Source organism: Saccopteryx leptura, chromosome 3 (genome assembly GCF_036850995.1).
Source record: "Saccopteryx leptura isolate mSacLep1 chromosome 3, mSacLep1_pri_phased_curated, whole genome shotgun sequence".
NCBI lineage: Eukaryota > Metazoa > Chordata > Mammalia > Chiroptera > Emballonuridae > Saccopteryx > Saccopteryx leptura.
The window spans coordinates 67,977,621-68,000,890 of NC_089505.1; the positions used below are offsets into that span (position 1 = coordinate 67,977,621).

Sequence of the window (23,270 nt, forward strand, 5' to 3'; positions counted from 1 at the left end):
GCTATTGGGCGGAGGGGGGTGGAGACGACAACACTTTTAAAAGCATATTATTGTCTAACCATTATGCTGTACATCTGAAACTAATATGAAGTAATATTAAATGTAAACCGTAATTGAAAAAAAAAGAAAGCCCCTCCACACAAAGCGTGCTTTATCCCGCCCATAACAAAACTGGTACCTTGGCAAACAGGTGGCTGAACAAAGGAAGTCAAGGGTTTGACCAATCGGAAGTCCAGCTCTACTGCACACACCTTCTACCTTTAACTAGACTGGGATATAGTATCTACGGCAACGAATTGATTGCAGGAGGCAGAGGTTTCTGGGAGGTGTAGTAAATTAGGGAGTCCAGTGGGATTCAGCAACATTTAGATCTTCCTTTGCTAATATCTAAAATAAAGTATATAACAACACCCAGCCGTATATCTTTCCACGTAAGCTCAGAATGATAGCGAAATGTGCCTTAAGTTGGTTTTCAGTATTTGGAAAAATTAGTTGCCCACACTAATTTAATGGAGAGATTTCACATTTAAAAAATCTGAATTTCTGGGTTCTGTTGAAAAGTCTGAAGATCTGAAAACACTGGTGCCGTTATTTCCCTGCGACAGCCATATGATGGAACTGGGCATTTTCCACTCTCTATGAATGAGACCTGTAGTTGTTCGCTTCACCTATTTGGACCAGAAGATATTTGAGGTTTCAATTTCAGACCCTAGGGAGACCTTCCAAGCTCCTTTCCCTGAAAATCAAAGCCCTTTGGGTGTATGAGTCAATACCTCTTTGTTGGTTTCCCATCCCTGCTCAACACTACTAGTCTTATTTATTCAACAAATATTTACTGACTGCCTGCTTTGGGCCAAGCATTGTGCTAGGCTAAATTCCACCTTTCTTATCAACCCCCGCCCCCCACCAAACATCCTCATTATCCAAATCCTGACTGAGATAGCAACAGTTCTGCTAGCAGTTTCAGAAATAGAAGGATACCATGTAATCCAAATCTATTTGCTTTCTGCTTTGAGTTAGCCAATAGCAAGAGTTCAGACAGCAATAGATTTACATGAAAGTCATCTGAATCTATTCAGGAAAACAAGTGAAACCTGTGTTCTCCACACTGACCACTTCTGTTCCTCTGCCTGACTGTCCTTTATGGTCCCACTATGATGTCATCTTATTTTGGATGCATTTCCCCCAAAACAGAAATGGCTGTCTCTTCAAGCCCTCACTGTGGGTTTTCCATCCCTCTTGATATTTGGGTGTCCAGAGCTAAACCAATTAGGGGGAGGGTCCTCCAGTAACTGATGGAGACATTGAGAAACTGTTACAGATTTTATTAAATTTCTTTTCCTTTCCCCTTACAAACCCCAAATCCGCGGCCCTACTGTAGCACGAGTTTCCGATTTTGTCTATAAGTAATAGCCCTGGTCAGAAAGAGAAAGCCTGGAGGTTAGAAAGAGAACTTCAGGCCCCTTTATGGCACCACCACCAACAAAATCACCGAAAAACAAAAAACAAAACAAAACAAAACAAACTTCCCTCCAATCATTGGCCTTATTTGGCTTAGCCAGTGACATCATGGGTCTCTGGGCAGACTTCCAGGGTTCTCAGCCAATCGGTGTTGGCTCATGTGGAGGGAGGAGTGAAAAGTTGGGACTGGGAATGAGGGTAAAATGTGGAAATGAAGAGTGGGAGAAGACAGGAAGGGACAGTGAGAGGCACAGACACAGGGAAAGAGACTCAAAGAGAAAGCAAAGACTGAAAAAGAAAAATAAGGAAAGAGAGAAGCAGGTGTAATAGGTGAAACTGTGTCCCCCAAAAGATATATCCAAGCCCCAATCCCCAGTACTCGTGCATGTGACCTTATTTGGAAACAGGGTCTTTGCAGATGTAATTAAATTAAGGTCAAATGAAATCATGCTGGATTTAGGCTGGACCCTACATTCAATAGCTGGTGTCCTCATTGGGGCGGTGTTGGTCAAATAAGTTTGTAAATATAATATATATGTTTGCTCGCTTATAGTTTGCATTGGGTGTGGGGGACAGGCTGTAAGCAGGCAGGGTTGTTATACCCTAAGGCTTAGTTTTAAGACTAAGCCTTTCCCACCCTAAGTGACTTTGTATTAAAGACTGCCCTGTTTATATATTGGATTAAAGGTTTTGATTTCTACACTATAAAATGGGGCAGACCGGGAGCTTGCTCTCTCTCATTCCTGAGATTAGCATTAGAAAGTAGAGCAGAGAAAGGCCATATGGAGGAGAGGAGAAGCAGCCAAGATGGCAGAGTGCTGAAGGAGAAGCCAGTTTGTGCAGGGAGAAGGAGATGGGAAACAGGTGAATAAGGCTGGTAAGGTAGAAACCTTTGATTCTAGGAAACTCGGATAAGTCAGTGGCTTTGGGAGCCCTGAGTGAAAAAGGAAGTGTTTTCCCACTGTGTGTATTTCTTGCCCGCCGGGTGCAAGCTAGGATTAAAGCTAATGGCCCACCAGTTCTTGGCTCTGTTGTTTCATTACCGTCTGTCCGAATCAAATGTGAACCTGCACGGGCCAGGCGGCTGTGATGGTGCTGTGGCTACTGGCCATACAGCCAGGCAGGGGAGGGGTGAGATGTGAGACACAGAAACAGAGGAAAAAGCCATGTGAGGACTGAGGCAGAGATTGGGGGGAAGCCACGAGCCAAGGAGTGCCAAGAATGCCAACAGCCTTCAGAAGGTAGGGGCAGTTATGGAAGGGATTCTCTCAGAACTTTCAGAAGGAACTAACAACCCTGCTAACTCCTTGATTTTGTACTTCTGACCTCCAGAATTCTAAAAGAATACACTTATTTCCTTAAGCCACCCCGTTTGCAGTCATCTGTTAAAGCAGCAGCAGGGAACTAATACACAGAGAAAGAGTGGGGAGAGAGCAGGGAGAGTTCTGTAATGGAGACTGAGAGGCAAGACAGAACTTGGTTAAGAGACTGAGGGAGAGAAAAGCAGAATTCAAGACCGGGACACCTAGAGATGGGAGAGGAGAAGACAGTGATGAAGACCAGTTGAAGACAGGGAGAGTGGTTCAGACATGGAGGAGGAGAGAGCTGGTGAAAGGTGCCAGATGAAGAGAGGGGAGGTGAAAGACTGAAAGGAGGTGGTAACAGGGAGACAGATTTAAAGCATCGAGAGGGGCTGACCGACTGGCAGACTGTGCTGGACATGTGGAATGGGAACCGGAAACAGACCCAGAGACAGGGAGAGACCTTCAGCGAGAGGCAGAAAGAAACTGAGACAGATTCTACCTGATGGCAAGGGAGGGAAGGAGGGAGTGGCAGATTTGTGACTGGGACAGAGGAGAGGACGAAAAAGCCCAGTGGAAGAGGCAGAGAGATGGAGAGCATCTCAGAGGGGAAGAGAGAAGGGGACAAACCAGCAGAGCTCACACGAGGGCTGACATTCATTTTACTAAGTACTGATTAAACTCTCACCACCACCCCTGAGAAGGAGGCACTAGGGTCGTCTGAAATGAAATACTGTGTGAAGAAGCTGAGGCATTAGAAAAAGGAGGGTGAGGGGCAGGTGGAAGAGGGAGAGAGTGACTGGAGAGGGAACCAAACTGGGGATCAGCAGACAGAGAGGAAGAAACACTGGAGGTGGAGAGAGGATGGTGAGGGCAACTCTCTCTCCCCTCTGCATTGTGTAGTCTGTGCTTGGGACCTATGGAAATGTTGTTATTTCAAATACTTTTTAAAGCAGAAGAAAATAATATAACAATGAATAATAATAGTATAATAATAAATCCAACTTAGAATATATGTCTTTAAGCCAGCACATTCACAAAATTTACTTTTTAGTATACACATATATATTTGTATATACTAAATATATATCTTTATATATTTATTTACTATATGTATATATATATACATATATATATATTTTAATGGAGGAAGAAACCCACAAAAGCAAAAGTGCTGAGGATGCAGGAAAGACATAATGTGGTCCAGGGGTGGGCGTAGGTCAGAGAGAGGAGGAAGAGGAGGAGGAGGAGCATGAGGGGAGAGGGTGAGAGAAATAAGCAAGAGGGAAGAGATGGAGAGAGCTAAGGAGAGACAGAAAAAAAAGGGAGAGAGAAAAAAAGGCAGATGGACACAGAGACAGAGACGTAAAATGACTGGGGAGGAGACTCCCGAATGACACAGTGGCCCATCCAGGGCAGTGTCATTTTTGAAAGGCTCAATGGGGGCTTTGGGGGCCTTAGGAGAGGGCAGGGACGACTTACGAAGCCACGATGACCCCCAAGGCGAGAACAGCCAGCAACACAGACACGATGATGCTAAGCATGGCCTGGTTCCACAGGGATCCACTCTTTTCATTGTACTGCAGGGCCATGCGGGGCTGCCGGTCAGCTGGGCAGGTAGGCGACCTCCGTTACTACCCTTCCTGGGCCTTGACCACACCCAATGCCCACTCAGCAACCTGGGCCTTCTTCAGACTACTTGGCCCTCACCTCTCTTGGGGTCTCACTCTCCATCCATTCCTCTAATTCTGTGTCCCAGGCACTGTTTTAGGTGCTCAGGTTCCACTGTGACCCACCCCTGTCCCCCAACAGCACATGACAGTGCCGGCGAAGAGCCCAGCGCTAAATGCATCTCATTGGAAGGGGGTGCGGGTGGAGAGGAGGACTTGGTTCATTTGTCTGCTCAGGAACAGGAGAGGGGGCTGCAAAATGCTGACAATCTCACAATAAGATGAAAATCGACCTGCATCTTCTCTGGCGACTCTGAAGGTGGCCCTGGGAGTCCCATTCTGCGTCTTCCACTTGCCTCCTCCCTCAAACTAAGCTAAACCTCTTAGGCTGACCTTCAAAATGCATCCAGAATCTGAATCACTTTCTCGGCTCCTGACTTGGTCCAGCCTTATTCTCACTCTTCTCAAGGAATCCCAGTTTCTCCTCACTACAGTTCCCCATGTAGCTGCCAGGGATGCCAGTTAACACCTAAATCCGCTCAATTCCCTCTTCTGCTCACAGCCCTCTTGTGGCTCTTCTCTCACTCAAAATAAAAGCCCAAGTCCTCATCATGTTCTACTAGCACTGCACGATCAGTCTTTATTCACTCTGCAATGCCACATTAGCCTCCTTCCTGTTGTTTAACCACGTTGGATCTTTTTTAATATATATAAAAAAACATCCTATTTTATTTATTTATTTTTTCAGAGACAGAGTCAGAGAGAGGGATAGATAGGGACATACAGACAGGAACAGAGAGAGAGATGAGAAGCACCAATCATCATTTTTTTTGTTGTGGCACTTTAGTTGTTCATTGATTGCTTTCTCATATGTGCCTTGACCAAGGGGCCACAGCAGACCAAGTAACCTCTTGCTCAAGCCAGTGACCTTGGGTCCAGGCTGGTGAGCTTTGTTCAAACCAGATGAGCCCACGCTCAAGCTGGCGACCTCGGGATCTTGAACCTGGGTCCTCTGCATCCCAGTTCGACGCTCTATCCACTGTGCCACTGCCTGGTCAGGCACCACATTGGATCTTTGCACCTACTATTCCCTCTGTCTTTCACACTGTTCCTCATGCCTGCACTTCTTCAGAGAGGTTCCCTTACTTGCACTTTCTCAAGTAGCACTGTCCTCCCCTTAGGGACTTGCTGTCAAACTGTTCTGTTTTGTTTTCATTGAAAGCACTATTGCCATCTGGGATTAGTCCATATGTTTGTTCATGTATAACTATCATCTAACAGTGGGTCTCAGCTAGGGAAAATTTTGTCCTTCAGGGGATATTTGGAAATGTCTGGAGGCTGGCAATGAGCATGGGGACTTTTGTGTGTGAGGTGCTACTGGTATGTAGAGGCTAGGGGAGATACAATATACAGAACAGCCTTACAGCAAAGAATTATCCAGCCCCAAAGGTCAGAAGTATAAGGTTGAGAAAATTTAGTCTAGCATTTCACCCCATCAAAATGTGGACTCTATGAGACTTTTGTCTCTTATTCTACCAATCATCAGTTTGGGGCATTATATGGTGCTCAAAATATATGTTATAGTTAAACACCACCTTAAGGAAGGAATAGACTAATTCCTTCCTTTCACTTGGTCAGTGTCTTGGAGAAAAATATGTTAAGAAAAATACTTCTAGGACACCAAACCTAGACTCAACCAGCCCTACATACAACACACCCAAACACACAGACATAATGAGAAGACAGAGAAGTGCAATCCAAATAAAACCACAAGAGAAATCTCCAGAAAAGGAACTGAGTGATATGGAAATAACCAAACTACTGGATGCAGAGTTTAGAATAATGATTGTTAGGATGCTAAGGGATCTTAGAACAACAATGGATGGTCATTATGAACACCTAAATAAAGAGATAGCAAGTATAAAAAAGGATATTGAAATATTAAAAAAGAATCAGTCGGAGGTGACAAATACAATATCAGAAATGAAGACCACAATGGAAGGAATTAAAAGCAGGATGGATGAAGCTGAAGATTGAATCAGCGAGTTGGAGGACAAGATGAACAAAGGCTCGAAAGCAGAGCAGAAAAAAGAAAAGAGACTAAAAAAGTCTAAGGAAACTCTGAGAGAGCTCTGTGACAACATAAAGAGAAATAACATCCGCATCATAGGGGTTCCTGAAGAAGAAAAGAACAAGGGATAGAAACTTGATTCATCAAATCATAGCTGAAAACTTCCCTAAATTGATGCAAGGAAGGGTCTCACAAGTTCAAGAAGCACAGAGAACTCCATTAAAGAGAAACCCAAAAAGACCTACACCAAGACACATCATAATTAAAATACCAAAGCTAAGCAATAAAGAGAAAATATTAAAAGCTGCTAGAGAAAAGAAGGCTATCACCTACAAAGGAGCCCCCATAAGGATGACATCCAACTTCTCAACAGAAACACTTGAGGCCAGAAGGAAATGGCAAGAAATATTCAAAGAATATTCCTCCAGAAAAGGAACTGAGTGATATGGAAATAACCAAACTACCGGATGCTCTCAGAACAAGAGCCTACAACCAAGACTACTTTATCCAGCAAGGCTATCATTTAAAATTGAAGGAGAAATAAAAAGCTTCCCAGACAAAAAAAAAAAAACACAAAAAACAAAATCCTCAAGAAATTCATTACAACCAAACCAATGCTGCAGGAAATGTTAAGGGGCCTGTTGTAAACAGATCAAAGTGGGAAAAGAATATAGCAAAAGAGGAATACAGCTTTAAAGAATAAAATGGCAATAAACAACTACATATCAATAATAACCTTCAATGTAAATGGATTAAATGATCCAATCAAACGACATAGGGTAGCTGCTTGGATAAGAAAACAGGACCCGTACATATGCTGTCTATAAGAGACACACCTTAAAACAAAAGATGCACATAGACTGAAGGTAAAAGGATGGAAAAAACTATTTTATGCAAATGGAAATGAAAAAAAAAAGCTGGGGTAGCAATACTTATATCAGACAAAATGGACTTTAAAACAAAGACTATAGTAAGAGATAAAGAAGGTCACTACATAATGATAAAGGGAGCAATCCAACAGGAAGATATTACCATCATAAAGAACTACGCACCTAATATAGGAGCACCTAAATATATAAAGCAGACTTTGATGTATATAAAGGGTGAGATCAACAGCAATACTATAATAGTAGGAGATTTCAATACCTCACTAACATCACTAGATAGATCCTCAAGAAAGAACATTAACAAAGAAACAGCAGACTTAAAGGACACACTAGATCAACTTGATTTAATAGATATCTTTAGAACCTTTCACCCTAAGGCAGCAGAATACACATTCTTTTCAAGTGCTCATGGTACATTCTCTAAGATAGACCACATGTTAGGACACAAAAGCAGTCTCAACAAATTTAAGAAGATTGAAATTATATCAAGCATTTTCTCTGATCACAATGGCATGAAACTAGAGATTAACCACAACAGAAAAACTGAAAAATACTCAAACACATGGAAACTAAATAACATGTTATTAAATAACGAATTGCCGGGGTCCAGCCCCAGGGGGGATCCAGGGGTCCCACAGGAGGAGACGGCGTCGGCGAAAATGGAGTGAGAGAGCCGAATTCTTTTCTTTCTCTTTATTCTCCGGTTAGCATTTACTGCCAGGCATCTCTACCAAATGCTAGTATAGCTCCCTTTTTATACACGCACACCGAGTTACAATCACATGGTGTTAATTATTACTTTTGTTTCACTATGTTTTCATGTTTCCGGATAACAGTTAATTTACATCTATGAGTCACAAGTCAGGTAGCAAATCATTCAAAATACAAAATAACTTGAATAGCGATAACAACATCAGTAAAAGCTTTTAGAGTATTAGTTCTAAAAGGCTTGCCTCTAAAGAAATTAACATAACATCAAGAATAGCTTTCACCCAAAGATATGCAGAGTGCACTTGCAAGATAGCCCAGAAGCAACACAAGACATTCCATGGATTTCCCTACATTTTTAAATCTCATGAGAACATCTCATTGAGAAAGCCTAGCAATTGCCTTTAGTCAAAAGACAATTCTCTTAGTAAAACATTCTTTTCTTGCTGACTACGCTCTCATCCTAGGGCACACAATGGGCCATTCTACTATACCTTATCTAAGATACTATTGTCTAATCAAATATTACTTATTATATTTAAACACTAGTTAAGTTCTGACTCTATTCTCAGAATATACCACTATTTGCAGATCAAAGAAGAAAGGAATGTTTCTCTACTTATCACATGAAAAGGCTAGGGAAGAAAAATGTTAAGTGAAGGCCTAAGGGTGCTCTGTGCACAGCCACTGCTTCCTACCCATTCACAAGTCACAATCTATTCTTTTTAACATGATTAAGAAGGAATTCTCCTACAAACTTTAACCCTTTACGAGGGATATCATAGCCAGCCTCTTATGTCTATGAGCCCAGTTCAAGGGGCTTACAGGGTTTTCTGTGGAACTCACACCCTCTGTCTCATTTCCAAAGAAATCACTACGAATCTACAGGGAAAGCGCGGTACTATTATCCCTGTGCCACAAATAATAGCACACACTCAGAAAAGGGGGGATATAAGGCCAGATTAATTTAAAAAGTCAAAGGGGGGGTATCATTGTGCCTATCCTTTGTGGTGACTTTGTCCCCCCGCAGCCATTGGTCTTCTCTGCAGTGACTTTGTCACTCCGCAGCCATTGGTCTTCTCTGCTGTGACTTTGTCAATCAGCAGTTTTTGGTCTTCTTCTGCTGTGACCTTGTCAGCCAGCAGTTGTGGGTCTTCTCCTGCTGTGACCTTGTCAGCCAGCAGTTGTGGATCGGCTCCCGACAACGAATTGGTTAACAATGAAATCAAAGAAGAAATAAAAAAATTTCTAGAAACAAATGACAATGAGCAAACAACAACTCAAAATTTATGGGACACAGCAAAAGCAGTCCTGAGAGGAAGTTCATAGCACTACAGGCATTCCTTAAGAAGCTTGAAAAAGCTCAAATAAACAACCTAACCCTTCATCTAAAAGAACTAGAAAAAGAACAGCAAGTAAGGCCCAGAGGTAGTAGAAGGAAGGAAATAATAAAGATCAGAGTGGAAATAAATGACATAGAAGCTAAAGAAACAATACGGAGGATCAATGAAACCAGAAGCTGGTTCTTTGAAAGGGTAAACAGGATGGATAAACCTTTAACAAGACTCACCAAAAAAAGGAGAGGACTCAAATAAATAAAATTAGAAAGGAGAGTGGAGAGATAACAACTGACACAACAGAAATACAAAATATTGTAAGAAAATACTATGAAGAATTGTATGCCAAAAAATTAAACAACCTAGGTGAAATGGACAAATTCCTTGAAACAATATAATCTTCCAAAAATCAATCTGGAAGAATCAGAAAACCTAAACAGACTGATTCCAACAAAAGAGATCAAAACAGTTATCAAAAATCTCCCAAAAAACAAAACTCCTGGGCCCGATGCCTTCACTGGTGAATTCTACCAAATATTCAAAGAAGAACTAACTTCTATCCTTCTCAAGCTATTTCAAAAAATTCAGGAGGAAGGAACACTTCCAAGTTCCTTTTATGAGGTGAGCATAAATCTGATTCCAAAACCAGGCAAAGACAACACAAAGAAAGAAAATTATAGGCCAATATCCCTGATGAATTTAGATGCTAAAATCCTCAACAAAGTATTAGCAAACCGGATCCAGCAATACATGAAAAAAATCATACAGCATGATCAAGTGGGATTTATTCTGGGGAGGCAAGGATGGTACAACATTTGTAAATCAATTAATGTGATTCACCACATAAACAAAAGGAAGGAGAAAAACCACATGATAATTTCAATAGATGCAGAAAAAGCATTTGATAAAATCCAGCACCCATTTATGATAAAAACTCTTAGCATAGTGGGAATACAGGGAACATACCTCAACATGATAAAGGCCATCTATGACAAACCCACAGCCAACATTATAATTAATGGACAAAAATTAAAAGCAATTCCCCTAAAATCAGGAACAAGGCAGGGGTGCCCCCTTTCATTACTTTTATTCAACATAGTACTGGAAGTCCTAGCTACAGCAATCAGACAAGAAGAAGAAATAAAAGGCATCCAAATTGGAAAAGAAGTAAAACTCATTATTTGCAGATGATAGGATATTGTATATAGAAAACCCTAAAGTCTCAGTCAAAAAACTACTGAACCTAATAAATGAATTCAGCAAGGTGGCAGGATACAAAAGTAATACACAGAAATCAGAGGCATTTTTATACACGAACAATGAACTGTCAGAAAGAGAAATTAAGGAAACAATCCCCTTCACTATTGCAACAACAAAAACATAAAGTACTTAGGAGTAAATTTAACAAAGGAGGTTAAAGACTTGTACTCAGAAAATTATAAAACATTGATAAAAGAAATCAAGGAAGACACAAACAAGTGGAAGCATATACTGTGCTCATGGTTAGGAAGAATAAACATAATTAAAATGTCTATACTACCCAAAGCACTTTATAAATTCAATACAATACCAATTAAAATACCAATGACATACTTCAAAGATATAGAACACTTATTTCAAAAATTTATATGGAACCAAAAGAGAACATGAATAGCCTCAGCAATCTTGAAAAAGAAGAATAAAGTGGGAGGTATCACACTTGCTGATACCAAGTTATACTACAAGGCCATTGTACTCAAAACAGCTTGGGCCTGACCAGGTGGTGGCGCAGTGGATGGAGCGTCGGACTGGGATGCGGAGGACCCAGGTTCGAGACCTCGAGGTCCCCAGCTTGAGCGTGGGCTCATCTGGTTTGAGCGAGAGCCCACCAGCTTGGACCCAAGGTCGCTGGCCCCAGCAAGGGGTTACTTGGTCTGCTGAATGCCCGCGGTCAGGGCACATGTGAGAGGGCAATCAATGAACAACTAAGGTGTTGCAACACGCAACAAAAGGCTGATGATTGATGCTTCTCATCTCTCTCCGTTCCTGTCTGTCTGTCCCTGTCTATCCCTCTCTCTGACTCACTGTCTCTGTAAAATAAATAAATAAATAAAAAAAAACAAAAAAAAAACAAACCAGCTTGGTACTGGCATAAGAACAGGCATATAGATCAATGGAACAGAACAGAGAACCCAGAAATAAACCCACATCTTTATGGAAAATTGATATTTGACAAAGGAGGTAAGAGCATACAGTGGAGTAAATACAGTCTCTTTAACAAATGGTGTTGGGAAAACTAGACAGCTACTTGCAAAAAAATGAAACTAGACTACCAACTTACACCATGCACAAAAATAAACTCAAAATGGATAAAGGACTTAAATGTAAATCGTGAAACCATAAGTATCCTAGAAGAAAACTTAGGCAGTAAGCTCACCGACATCTATCCCAGCAATATCTTTGCTGAATTATCTCCACAGGCAAATGAAATAAAAGACAGGATAAACAAATGGGACTATATCAAACTAAAAAGCTTTTGCACAGCTAAAGACAATATGAACAGAATAAAAAGACAAACCACACAATGGGGAAACATATTCGACAATACATCTGATAAGGGATTAATAACCAAAATTTATAAAGAACTTGTAGAAATCAACATCAGGGCCCTGGCCGGTTGGCTCAGCGGTAGAGCGTCGGCCTAGCGTGCGGAGGACCTGGGTTCGATTCCCGGCCAGGGCACACAGGAGAAGCGCCCATTTGCTTCTCCACCCCTCCGCCGCACTTTCCCTCTCTGTCTCTCTCTTCCCCTCCCGCAGCCAAGGCTCCATTGGAGCAAAGATGGCCCGGGCGCTGGGGATGGCTCTGTGGCCTCTGCCCCAGGCGCTAGAGTGGCTCTGGTCGCAACATGGCGACGCCCAGGATGGGCAGAGCATCGCCCCCTGGTGGGCAGAGCGTCGCCCCTGGTGGGCATGCCGGGTGGATCCCGGTCGGGCGCATGCGGGAGTCTGTCTGACTGTCTCTCCCTGTTTCCAGCTTCAGAAAAATGAAAAAAAAAAAAAAAAATCAACATCAGGAAGACAAACAATCCAATCAAAAAATGGGCACAAGAAATGAATAGACACTTCTCCAAAGAGGACATACAGATGGCCAATAGACAAATGAAAAAATGTTCAACATCACTAATCATTAGAGAAATGCAAATTAAAACCACAATGAGATACCACCTCACATCAGTCAGAATGGTGCTCATTGACAAAACAACACACGATAGGTGCTGGTGAGGATGTGGAGAAAAGGGTAACCCTCCTGTACTGCTGGTGGGAATGCAGACTGGTGCAGCCACTGTGGAAAACACTATGGAGATTCCTCAAAAAATTAGAAATGGAACTGCCCTTTGACCCAGCCACCCCACTTATAGGAATATATCCCAAGGACACCATATCACCAACTGAAAAAAAGAAATGCACCCCCATGTTTATGCCAGCATTGTTCACAATAGCGAAGATCTGGAAACAGCCCATGCGTCCGGCAGTGGACGAGTGGATTAAAAAGCTGTGTACATATATACAATGGAATACTATGGGGCTATGAAAAAGAAGGAAATATTACTTTTTGCAACAATATGGAAGGACCGGGAAACTATTATGTCGAGTGAAATAAGTCAGGCAGAGAAAGAAAAATATCATATGACCTCACTCATTTGAGGAATCCAAGGAATAATGAGAACTGAGGAACGGAATTGAGACAGAGGAGGGATCAAAGGGACCAGAGGAAAAGAGAACAGAGGGAAAGGGGATGATAGGATGGGATGAACCTGAGGGGAAAGGGGGAGGGCGCTGTAGGGAGGGAGCAAGGGAAATGTTGAGGGGAATAGCGGGGAGGGAGGATGCATTCGGGGTGACCCTAGAATCTATGTAAACAATTTAATTTTAAAAAATTAAAAAGAAAAATACTTCTAGTCCCTGGCCAGTTGGCTCAGTGGTAGAGTGTCCACCAAGTATGTGGAAGTCCTGGGTTCAATTTCTGGTCAGGGCACATAGAAGAAGTGACTATCTGCTTTTCCTCCCCTTTCCTCCCTCCACTCTCTCTTCTTCTCCCACAGCCATGGCTAGACTGATTCCAGTGCAATGGCCTCCAGGCACTGAGGATGGCTCTGTGGGCCTACGCCTCAGTTGCAGAGCATTGGACCTAGATGGGCTGAGCATCAGCCTCAGCTGGGGGTTGCTGGGTAGATCCCAGTCAGGGCACATTCAAGAGTCTGTTTCACTATCTCCCTTCTTCTCACTTAAACAGAGAGAGAGAGAGAGAGAGAGAAAAGAAAACACTTCTAGACTTAAAAAGGAAGTGAAAAACCTAACCACTGAATGATCTGAGAAGTCCTTTCATTAGACTTCTGTTTGAATAAATCGGCTGAGAAAGGTATTCTAGGGATATTAGGGAAATTGGAAAGGGACTTGGAATTATTTGATATTGAAGAATTGTTATTAGGTTTGTTGAATACTAGCAAGGGGCATAGCATTGTGGTTATGTAGAAAAGGTCCTTATTCTTAGAGGTACACACTATTAATGGGTGAAATCTCATAATGCCTGATTTCTTTTAAAACTGTGGTAAAAAATAAGTGAACCAGCTCTGGCCAGTTGGCTCAGTGGTAGAGTGTCAGCCATGTGTGTGGATGTCTCCAGTTCGATTCCTGGTCAGGGCTCACAAAGGAAGTCACCACCCCTCCTCTTCTCTCTCACTCTCCCCCCCCTCCCCTCCCTCAACTGCAGCCATGGCTCAATTGGCTCAAGCGAGTTGGCCTTGGGCGCTGGGCATGGCTCCATGGGGAAGGCTCTGCCTTCGGCTCTAAAAATGGCTCCAGTTGCAACGGAGTAGCAGCCCCAGATGGGCAGAGCATTCCTCCCTAATGGGTTTTCTGGGTGGATCCTGGTCAGGGTGCATATGGGAGTCTGTCTCTGCCTCCCCTCCTCTCACTAAAATAAAATAAATGAATAAAAGTAAAAATAAATAAAAAAAATAAGTGAACCAAATTGGAGGAACATTCATTGTCAAGACAATTTGATGGAAAGTACTACTTTAGAGTGTGATCAAGGAGTCCTCTCTGAGGAAGTAAACTTAGAGACTTTTTTGAAGTGGTGGAATTAGAGAAACAGTGTGACAGAAAAAGAGAACAGCATATGAAAAGTCCCAGCATTACTATGTAATCTTGATGTATATATGGGGGTTCATTGTACTATTTTCTCTGCTCTAAGGATATGTATTTTTTAAAATCTCTGAATAAATGAATAAATTTAGCATTTTCTTCTAGACTTACCAGGCACAGCACTAGCTTTAAAAAATATTTTTCTAGCACCTGTCATTCTGGCATTAGATGCACTGTAAAGTTACCAAAAAGTCTTCCCATTTAACAGCAGGGAACAATGCATTTCAGAATGTGGAAGCACCTGCTGGGCCACACTGTAAGCAAGCATTCAGGGCAAGATTCAAGGCTGAATATGGGAGCCTCAAAACCCATATCCACAGGGACATAGCTGACTTCATCTCTCATGTACCTTTCCCATGTCTTCCACCACCCACAAGAACTTACCAAGACAATATTTCTTTTGTACGCATTTGGAACGGATCTTCACGCAATTTAAACAATCCAAGACCTCTTCTTTTAGAAAGTCTGGACAAGGGGAAAGGGAAAAGTGGAATAAGGGCAGCAATCAGAGGACTGTCAAGGGGTGGGAAGGCAGAAGGGGAAAGAGGATACAGAGTGCCTTTGCCCCTGTGAATTTAGAGGTCCTATGTGTAGCAGAGCACTGACGATTCACATTAAAAATAGTTTTTATACAATCATTGAAGAGCTGAATTAAGTTGCAGCTGTCCAGGTAACCCAACATTCTGTTTGTAGAAAAATCTTTTCCTATTTTGCTGAAATCTGTGGCATAGACTGGCTGGATGCTCACTCATCTGTTTCCTTTCCTTCCTGCCACACAGGGAGACTACATTTCCCACCATTCTTTGCAGTAGGTTGCAACCATGTGACTGAGTTCTGGCCAATGGAAAGTGGGTGGAGGGATGCAGATCTTAGCTGCAAAAGTCCTTGTGGAATTCCCTATTCTTTCTCCCTTCTGAAGTTTGCTTAGAAGCTACAACATGGGTGCAGCCTGGATCCCCGAGTTACCACTTGGAAGAACTGCTCAACTCTCAATGGAATTTGGGTGAGAGCGAAATAAACCTTAAAACAAAAGGTTTTTTTTTTCATTGATTTGAGAGAGAAGAAGAGAAATGGGGAAGAGAGAGAGAGAGAGAAAGAGAGAGAGAAGCATTAACTCATTTCACTTAGTTATTCCATTTAGTTGTGTACTCATTGATTGGTTCTCGCATGTGCACAGAGGGTCGAACCCGTGACCTCTGCTACTCCAGGCCAATGCTTTATCTGCTGAGCAACCTGGCCAGGACCAAAAACCTTTCTTTTGTTAAACCACTGAAATTCAGTATTTGTTACTAAGACATAGGCTTCCTACCCTGCTTGACATTTTCCCCAAAGTACTTTTCTGTAGGTTGCAACTTTTATAAGCCCTCAAAAATTAGATATCCTTAGGTACTAGAGCTTTGGGGTGGAGGACCCACTAGATGGACTAGTGGGGCTTGATTTGTGAGAGACAGAGTAGAGAGGGATAGAATGGTAGAAAAGAGAGTAATAGACAATAAGTCCAGGACTCACGGCAAGTTTTGCGATCACAGGCTGCAAGAGAAAAGAGCTGAGGTGAGTTAGTTTGGGATAACAATTTGAGAATTTAATGAGCAGGGACCAGGAGAAGGAGGGAAGAAAGAGTCTGGGAAAGAGGAGAAAGGAACGTTGGGGAGGTGCAGAGAAGGATGAGTCACAGGGGAGATGAGGAAGGAGTCTGGGAGAAAAAGTGAGAGAAGGGGATGGAGTGATAATGAGGAGGGAGCTTGATGGAGAGAGACGCTGTACCTTTTAATTCATATGATATTAAAACTTTCTTGAGCTTCCTGATCACATTCTCCCTAAGAGTCACCAGCTCTTCCAGTAGAGGCTCATCTGAGGAGAGAATGAGATGCTTGTGAGGCCCTCAACACCCCATCTGCAGCTTCAAAGAGAAGGGATGAGGAACCTGCTCTCCTTCACCAGGAGTAACCCAGACCAGGTATTAGTTGGGGTCCACTGGGCACATCTCTGGTCTGGGAGGTTCTGCATCTACCTTCTGATTCACTGAGGAGCCCCAGGCTAAACCACCTTTCTTAGGCCTCAGTTTCCTCATTTGGTCAGTGGTAGAAGGGTAGGCTCAATCACCTCTCCTCACCTTTCCTCTGATTTGTTCTCCTCTCTTCTTTTTTATTTACATTCACTCCTTCATGATTTCATCCAGCCTCATGGCTTTTATGTATTAATTACTTAGACCTGCACTGTCCAATATTTAAGCCACTAGGCATGCATGGCTGCTGAGCACTTAAAATGCATTAGTCTGCACTGAGATGTGCAGTCTGTATAAAACCCATGATGGATTTTGAAGACATGGTGTGAAAAAAAATCGTAAACTATCAAAATCATTTTTCTGTTGATTGCATGGTGAAATGGCAATACTTTTAGGTGTGGAGTTAAATAAAATATATTAAAATTAATTTCACCTGCATATGTCTACTGTGACTACGAGAAAGTTGAAAATTACAAATGTGATTCCTATTTGTGCCTGACATCAAATTTCCATTGGAAAGCACTGTTCTAGCCCCACTGATGCCTCCCTCATTCGTATATATCCTAGCCTGGACCACTCACTGATGTCCAGATGTGTATATCCAATTATCTACTCAGTAACTCCACTTCGATGTCTAGTAAGCATCTTAAACTCAGTGGGTTCAAAATTTAATCTCAATATTCTCCTCCAAACCTGTTCCCAAGCCCCAGTCTTCATCTTAGTAGATGCAGGTGCCAGGATTCTACTTGCTCGGGCCAAAATCCTTGGTGCTGTCATTGACTCCTTTTTCTCATGTCCCACATGCAATTTGTCAACATGCATGTCAGCAGACTCTGTTTGTTCAATAGTCAAGATAGATCCAGGAATCCTGACACTTTGCACCCCCTTCCCTGCTACCACCCTGCTTCTGGCCATTGTCATCTCTTGCCTGGGCCATTGCTACATCTTCTCACTCATCTGCAGCCTTCCTTCCCCCTCACCATGGTAACGTCTGTTTCCCACAGTCACAGGGATCCTATGAAAACTTCAGTCAGCTTGCTCACTTCAGCTCAGAACCCTCCCATGTGACTCAGAATACAAGCCAGAAGTCCTTACCATGTCCCAGAAGGTGCCACTGGAACTCCTCTCCCCCTTACTTCCATGACCTCATCTTCCCTTTCACTCTCTCCACTCCAGCCTCCCTGCCTCCTGAGGTTCTGTGAATATACCAAACACAGACCCACCTCAGGGGCTGCACTAACTGTAACTTCTGCACACAGTCCTTGACCCTAGACCCTCTCACGGCTACTGTCCCTCTCCTCTCTTTTCCACGTGCTGATGTTTCAATGTCATCCTTCTTGACTGTCCTGGCTTAAACTGTAAGGCCCCTATTCCCTGTGCTGCTTAGCCCCTGGTCTTTGCGTTATTGTTTTCTCCATAGTATTTGTCCCCTTTCGACTTATTATGCAGTAAAGGCTTAACTCAGCAGGCCTGGGTTATCTAAACTGTGTGTGCACAGTCCAAAAAATGGTTTGGCTCTTACCCAGCTCCTGGTAGGTAATTTCTGAGTCCTCGAACTCTCCTGCCTGTAAAAGTGTCCTTTACTTGGGAGCCTTGGGCCACCCCACTTTGTCTATGCTAACAAAGTGACTGATGGCAGGGCTCTTCGAAAACCTCAGTGTCGTAAAAGACAACTAAGTGCAATGTGCGATCCAAGAACAGATCAAGGATTGAAAGAAAATTAGAACGTCCTCCCTTGTTCTTAGGAGGTCACCCACTGAAGAAATTTAGTGTTGAAGATCGGGTTGAAGTGTCACTGTCATGGTATACACAGACACACTTTGTATCTTTTAAAGATTATATTTATTGATTTTATAGAGAGAAGAGTGGGGGGATTGAGAAGTATCAACTCATTGTTGCTTTACATTAGTTGTTCATTGCTTGTCATATGATAAGTGCCTTGACCAGATAAACCCAGGGTATTGAACTGGCAACCTCAGCATTCCAGGTTGACGCTCTATCCACTGCACCACCACAGGCCAGGAACACTTCATATCTTTTAAAACACTGATGGGCTTTTCTATAGTGTTCTCCTCCTTGCTCCATCCCTTAACGTGGGGCACGGATTTGGGGCTTAGCCCTCCCCCCAATCCCAACTTCCCCAAGTTCACAGGGACCTTTACTACCGTCTGCTGGAGAACTGCCATAAAAGACCAGGTGAATCTCCAATGACTGTGAATGGTGCCCCCTTTTTCCAAGTAGTGGTTAGGAACACAATGTCTGAGCCAGGATTTCCCAGGTTCAAATCCTTATCTCTCTTCCTTTGGCCATGTCTGAGCCTCAGTCTTCCCCTCTGTAAAGGGCAGTGTCCACCATGATAAACTGGTAGACTTTTGTAAGTGAAGCACTTAGAACCCTAGTGAACACACAGTAAGGCTATGTATGCTTTTCCTTTTATTTTTAAATCAAAAGGACACGTGGTGATCCTGGCTGGTTGGCTCAGGGGTAGAGTGTTGGCTGGGCGTGTGGATGTCCTGGGTTTGATTCCCAGTCAGGGCACACAGGAGAAGCGCCCATTTGCTTCTCCACCCCTCCCCTTATCGTTTCTCTCTCTCTCTCTCTTTCTCTCCTCCTCCTCCCACGACCATGGCTTGATTGGAGTAAGTTGGCCTCAGGCTGTGAGGATGGCTCCATGGCCTCTCCTCAGGTGCTAAGAAGATCTCAGTTGCTGAGCAATGGAGCAACGTCCCCTAGTGGGCTTGCCAGGTGGATCCCCCATGGAGCGCATGCAGGAGCCTGTCTCTCTGCCTCCCCTACTATCACTGAATTAAAAAATAAAAAGGAAGGCCCTGGCCGGTTGGCTCAGTGGTAGAGCGTCGGCCTGGCGTGCAGGAGTCCCAGGTTCGATTCCCAGCCAGGGCACACAGGAGAAGTGCCCATCTACTTCTCCACCCCTCCCCCTCTCCTTCCTCTCTGTCTCTCTCTTCCCCTCCCGCAGCTGAGGCTCCATTGGAGCAAAGTTGGCCTGGGCGTTGAGGATGGCTCTGTGGCCTCTGCCTCAGGTGCTAGAATGGCTCTGGTTGCAACAGAGCAACACCTCAGATGGGCAGACATCGCTCCCTGGTGTGCATGCCGGGTGGATCCCGGTTGGGTGCATGCGGGAGTCTGTCTGACTACCTCCCCGTTTCCAACTTCAGAAAAATACAAAAAAAACCCAGAATAATAAAAATTTTAAAAAAGAATTAAAAAAAAGGAAGCGTGGCATTTCCAGTAAATCTAAAAACCATTCTAAAACAAAACCTTTATAAAATGAAACCTAGAAGAAAAGAAAAAGAAAAAGAAAGAAAAAAAATGGGAGGGAGATGGGGGCTGGGATAAGGCTTTCCCTTAGTTCCTACCTCTCAGAGAATTAACCGTTAAATTGTTCGTTTGATTCTTGATAAAGGACGCCACAAGGTCCAGGTGATCTGTCTCTGTGGACAAAAAAGAAGGAAATTCCAGTGGGTCCCTCAGAATGCCAAGTGACCCCTCCCCCTCTTTCTCCAGGATAGTACCCTCTCTCCCTCTCTAGAGGGCGTGGTCCCCAAAGTGTTTCCTACCCCAGCCTTTGGCTTGGACCTCACTGTCCCCTCCCCAGCACGCACCCACTTTCCCCACAAACGCGTTCAATGCGTAGTCCCGGAAGAAAGGCCCCTCCATGCCCAGCAGCAGGGCCTGCGCGGGCCTGCAGCTGCTCTAGATGGAAGCGGCTGGGGATGATGGCCAAGCGCAACTGGCTCAGGGCCTCCTGTACAGACCCGTCACACTGCAGGCAACCCCAGCCTCCGTGGGTGCTCAAGCCCACGAGCAGCAGAAGGGCCAAGGCCAGAGGCATGGCAGGCTGTTTGTGACGTCACAGAGAGACCACAGCCAGCTCCGCCCCCTAGGTAAGGGTGGCTCTGGGAGAAATACTCCCGAGTGCAGGCAGGTGTTTGCTGGCAATTACTCTCTGTTCTAAGCTTATCATTTCTATACATTCATTCAACAGATGTCAGTGGAGCACCCACTATGTGCTATGTGCTGGACAGAGTCCTAATGACTAATGAATGGTCAAACAAGGTGTGGTATAATCTCTACAATGGGATACTCTTTAGTCTCAAAAATGGAGGAAATTCTGACATAAGTGACAAAATGGATGGAGGTTGAGGTCATTGTGCTAAGTGAAATAAGCCAGTCAAGAAGAGATATATCTGTATGATTCTACGCATATGAGATATTTTGACTACCTATGAAAGTCACATTTATACTCAGTATATTTAACATTGATTTGACTGCCTCATCAGATGATTGCAAAGTGGTTAGAGCATCCACCTGGAATACTGAGGACCCAGGTTCGGAACTCCAAGGTCACCAGCTTGAGCGCTAGTTCACCAGCTTGAGCACGGGGTCGCTGGCTTAAGCGTGGGATCATAGACATGACCCCATGGTCGCTGGCTTGAAGCCCAGGGTCGCTGGCTTGAGCAAGGGGTCACTAGCTCTGCTGTAGCCCCCCGCTCAAGTCAAGGCACATATGAGAAAGCAATCAATGAACAACTAAGGTGCCACAACAAAGAATTGATGCTTCTCATCTCTCTCCCTTCCTGTCTGTGTCTGTCTCTCTTTCTCTCTTGCTCACTAAAAAATAAAAAAATAAAATAGATTTGATCTATTGAACCATACTCAGACTTCCCGAAATACCTCCTAACTTCTTTTCACTTCAATATCACCTCCTAAGGAGAAAAGCAGCCATGGACAATATGAAAATAAATGGGCTGTGTCCCGTAAAACTTTATTTATGGATACTGAAATTTGAATCTTATATAATTTTAATATGTCACAAAATATTGTTTTCACTTTTTTCAGCCATTTAAAAATATAAAAGCCATTCTTAGCTTGTGGAGCCATAGTCTGCCAATAACTCTAACTCACCTTTGTTGGTTTCTGTCATAGCACTAATTACAACTTAAAATTCTTATTTTATTTTGGTCTTTCATATCATCCAATAAACACCATGAGGACAGGCACTGTGAGCATCTTGTTCACCATTATGTCCCCAGCCCCTAGGAAGGAACCCGGCATACAAATAGGTATTCAATAAGTATTTGTTGAATAATAAAAAAAAAAGTCAGTTTCCCTTTCTGAGCCTTAGTTTCTTCCTTTGCAAAATGGGGATGATATTGTAATATACCTATCTTATTCCAGGTTGAACTGGTGTAAACTCATGTTTCCACTGTCCAATATGGAAGCCACTGGTCATGTGTGGCTATTGAGCACTTGAAATATGGTGTGACTGAGAAATGGAATTTTAAATTTTATTTCATTGTAATTTACTTAAACTTAGATTAAAAAAGAGAGAGAGAGAGAGAGAGAGAGAGAGATCCTCACCTGACTGGTGGTGGTGCAGTGGATTGAGCCTCTACCCTGGAGGCTGAAGGCCCAGGTTGGAAACCACAAGGTCGCTGGCTAGAGTCCGGGCTCTTCAACATGATCCCAAGGTCGCTGGCTTAAGCAAGGGATCACCAGCTGGTCCTGAGCTTCCCCCCCACCCCCCCCCCACCCCCCGCCACCTGCCCCGGTTAAAGCACAGATGAGAAGCTATCAGTAAAAAAAACTAAAGTGAAGCAACTATGAGTTGATATGTCTCATCTCTCACCTACCCCCTTCTTCCCTTCTCTCTCTCTCTCTAAAAAAAAAGAAAAGAAAAAGGAGTGGCCTTGATAATAACAGTAAAATCTAGAAGAAAAAAATCTATTTAGTTACTGTATTGGGAAACTTTTTTTTTTTTTTTTGCATTTTTCTGAAGCTGGAAACAGGGAGAGACAGTCAGACAGACTCCTGCATGCGCCCGACCGGGATCCACCCGGCACGCCCACCATGGAGCGACGCTCTGCCCACCAGGGGGCGATGCTCTGCCCATCCTGGGCATCACCATGTTGCGACCATCCTGGGCGTCGCCATGTTGCGACCAGAGCCACTCTAGCGCCTGGGGCAGAGGCCACAGAGCCATCCCCAGCGCCCGGGCCATCTTTGCTCCAGTGGAGCCTTGGCTGCGGGAGGGGAAGAGAGAGACAGAGAGGAAGGCGCGGCGGAGGGGTAGAGAAGCAAATGGGCGCTTCTCCTATGTGCCCTGGCCGGGAATCGAACCTGGGTCCTCCGCATGCTAGGCCGATGCTCTACCGCTGAGCCAACCGGCCAGGGCCTGTATTGGGAAACTTTTAAACATGTTTGGGACAACATACTTCAACTATAAATGTTATAAAATCTAAACAAATATCAAATATTTTTAAAAAAATACTTTCTAGAAAGAAAGAGAGAAACATCAATTTGTTGTTCCACTTAACTTCTGCATTCATTGGTTGATTCTTGTATGTGCCCTGACCGGAGATCAAACTTGCAACCTTAGTGTATCCGGAGGACATCTAACCAAGTGAACTACCTAGCCAGGGCGAGATCAATTATTTTAAATAAAAATTTAGTGTCCTCAATAACATGTGCTGTCCTGAGAACATTTTGAAGGCTTAGTACAAAAGAAAGTAACATATCTCAATAGTTTTTAAGTTGGTTGTATATTGAAATGATAATTTTTGGGTATATTGACTTAATAAAATATATTATTATAATTAATGTCACTAATTTCTTTTACTTTT

At 43.4% G+C, this 23,270-nt stretch overlaps 1 protein-coding gene across 1 annotated transcript; it reads right to left on the bottom strand.

Moving 5' to 3' along the window:
- Positions 1–1,343: 1,343 nt before the first annotated feature.
- IZUMO2 (IZUMO family member 2) lies at positions 1,344–20,479 on the bottom strand. The gene is given in 8 exon segments (XM_066374079.1): positions 1,344–1,415; positions 4,245–4,371; positions 15,006–15,086; positions 16,131–16,151; positions 16,386–16,472; positions 20,004–20,078; positions 20,250–20,317; positions 20,319–20,479. Coding segments are annotated over 8 exon segments (663 nt in total). The 3' UTR covers positions 1,344–1,372.
- Between the last annotated feature and the right edge of the window lie 2,791 nt (positions 20,480–23,270).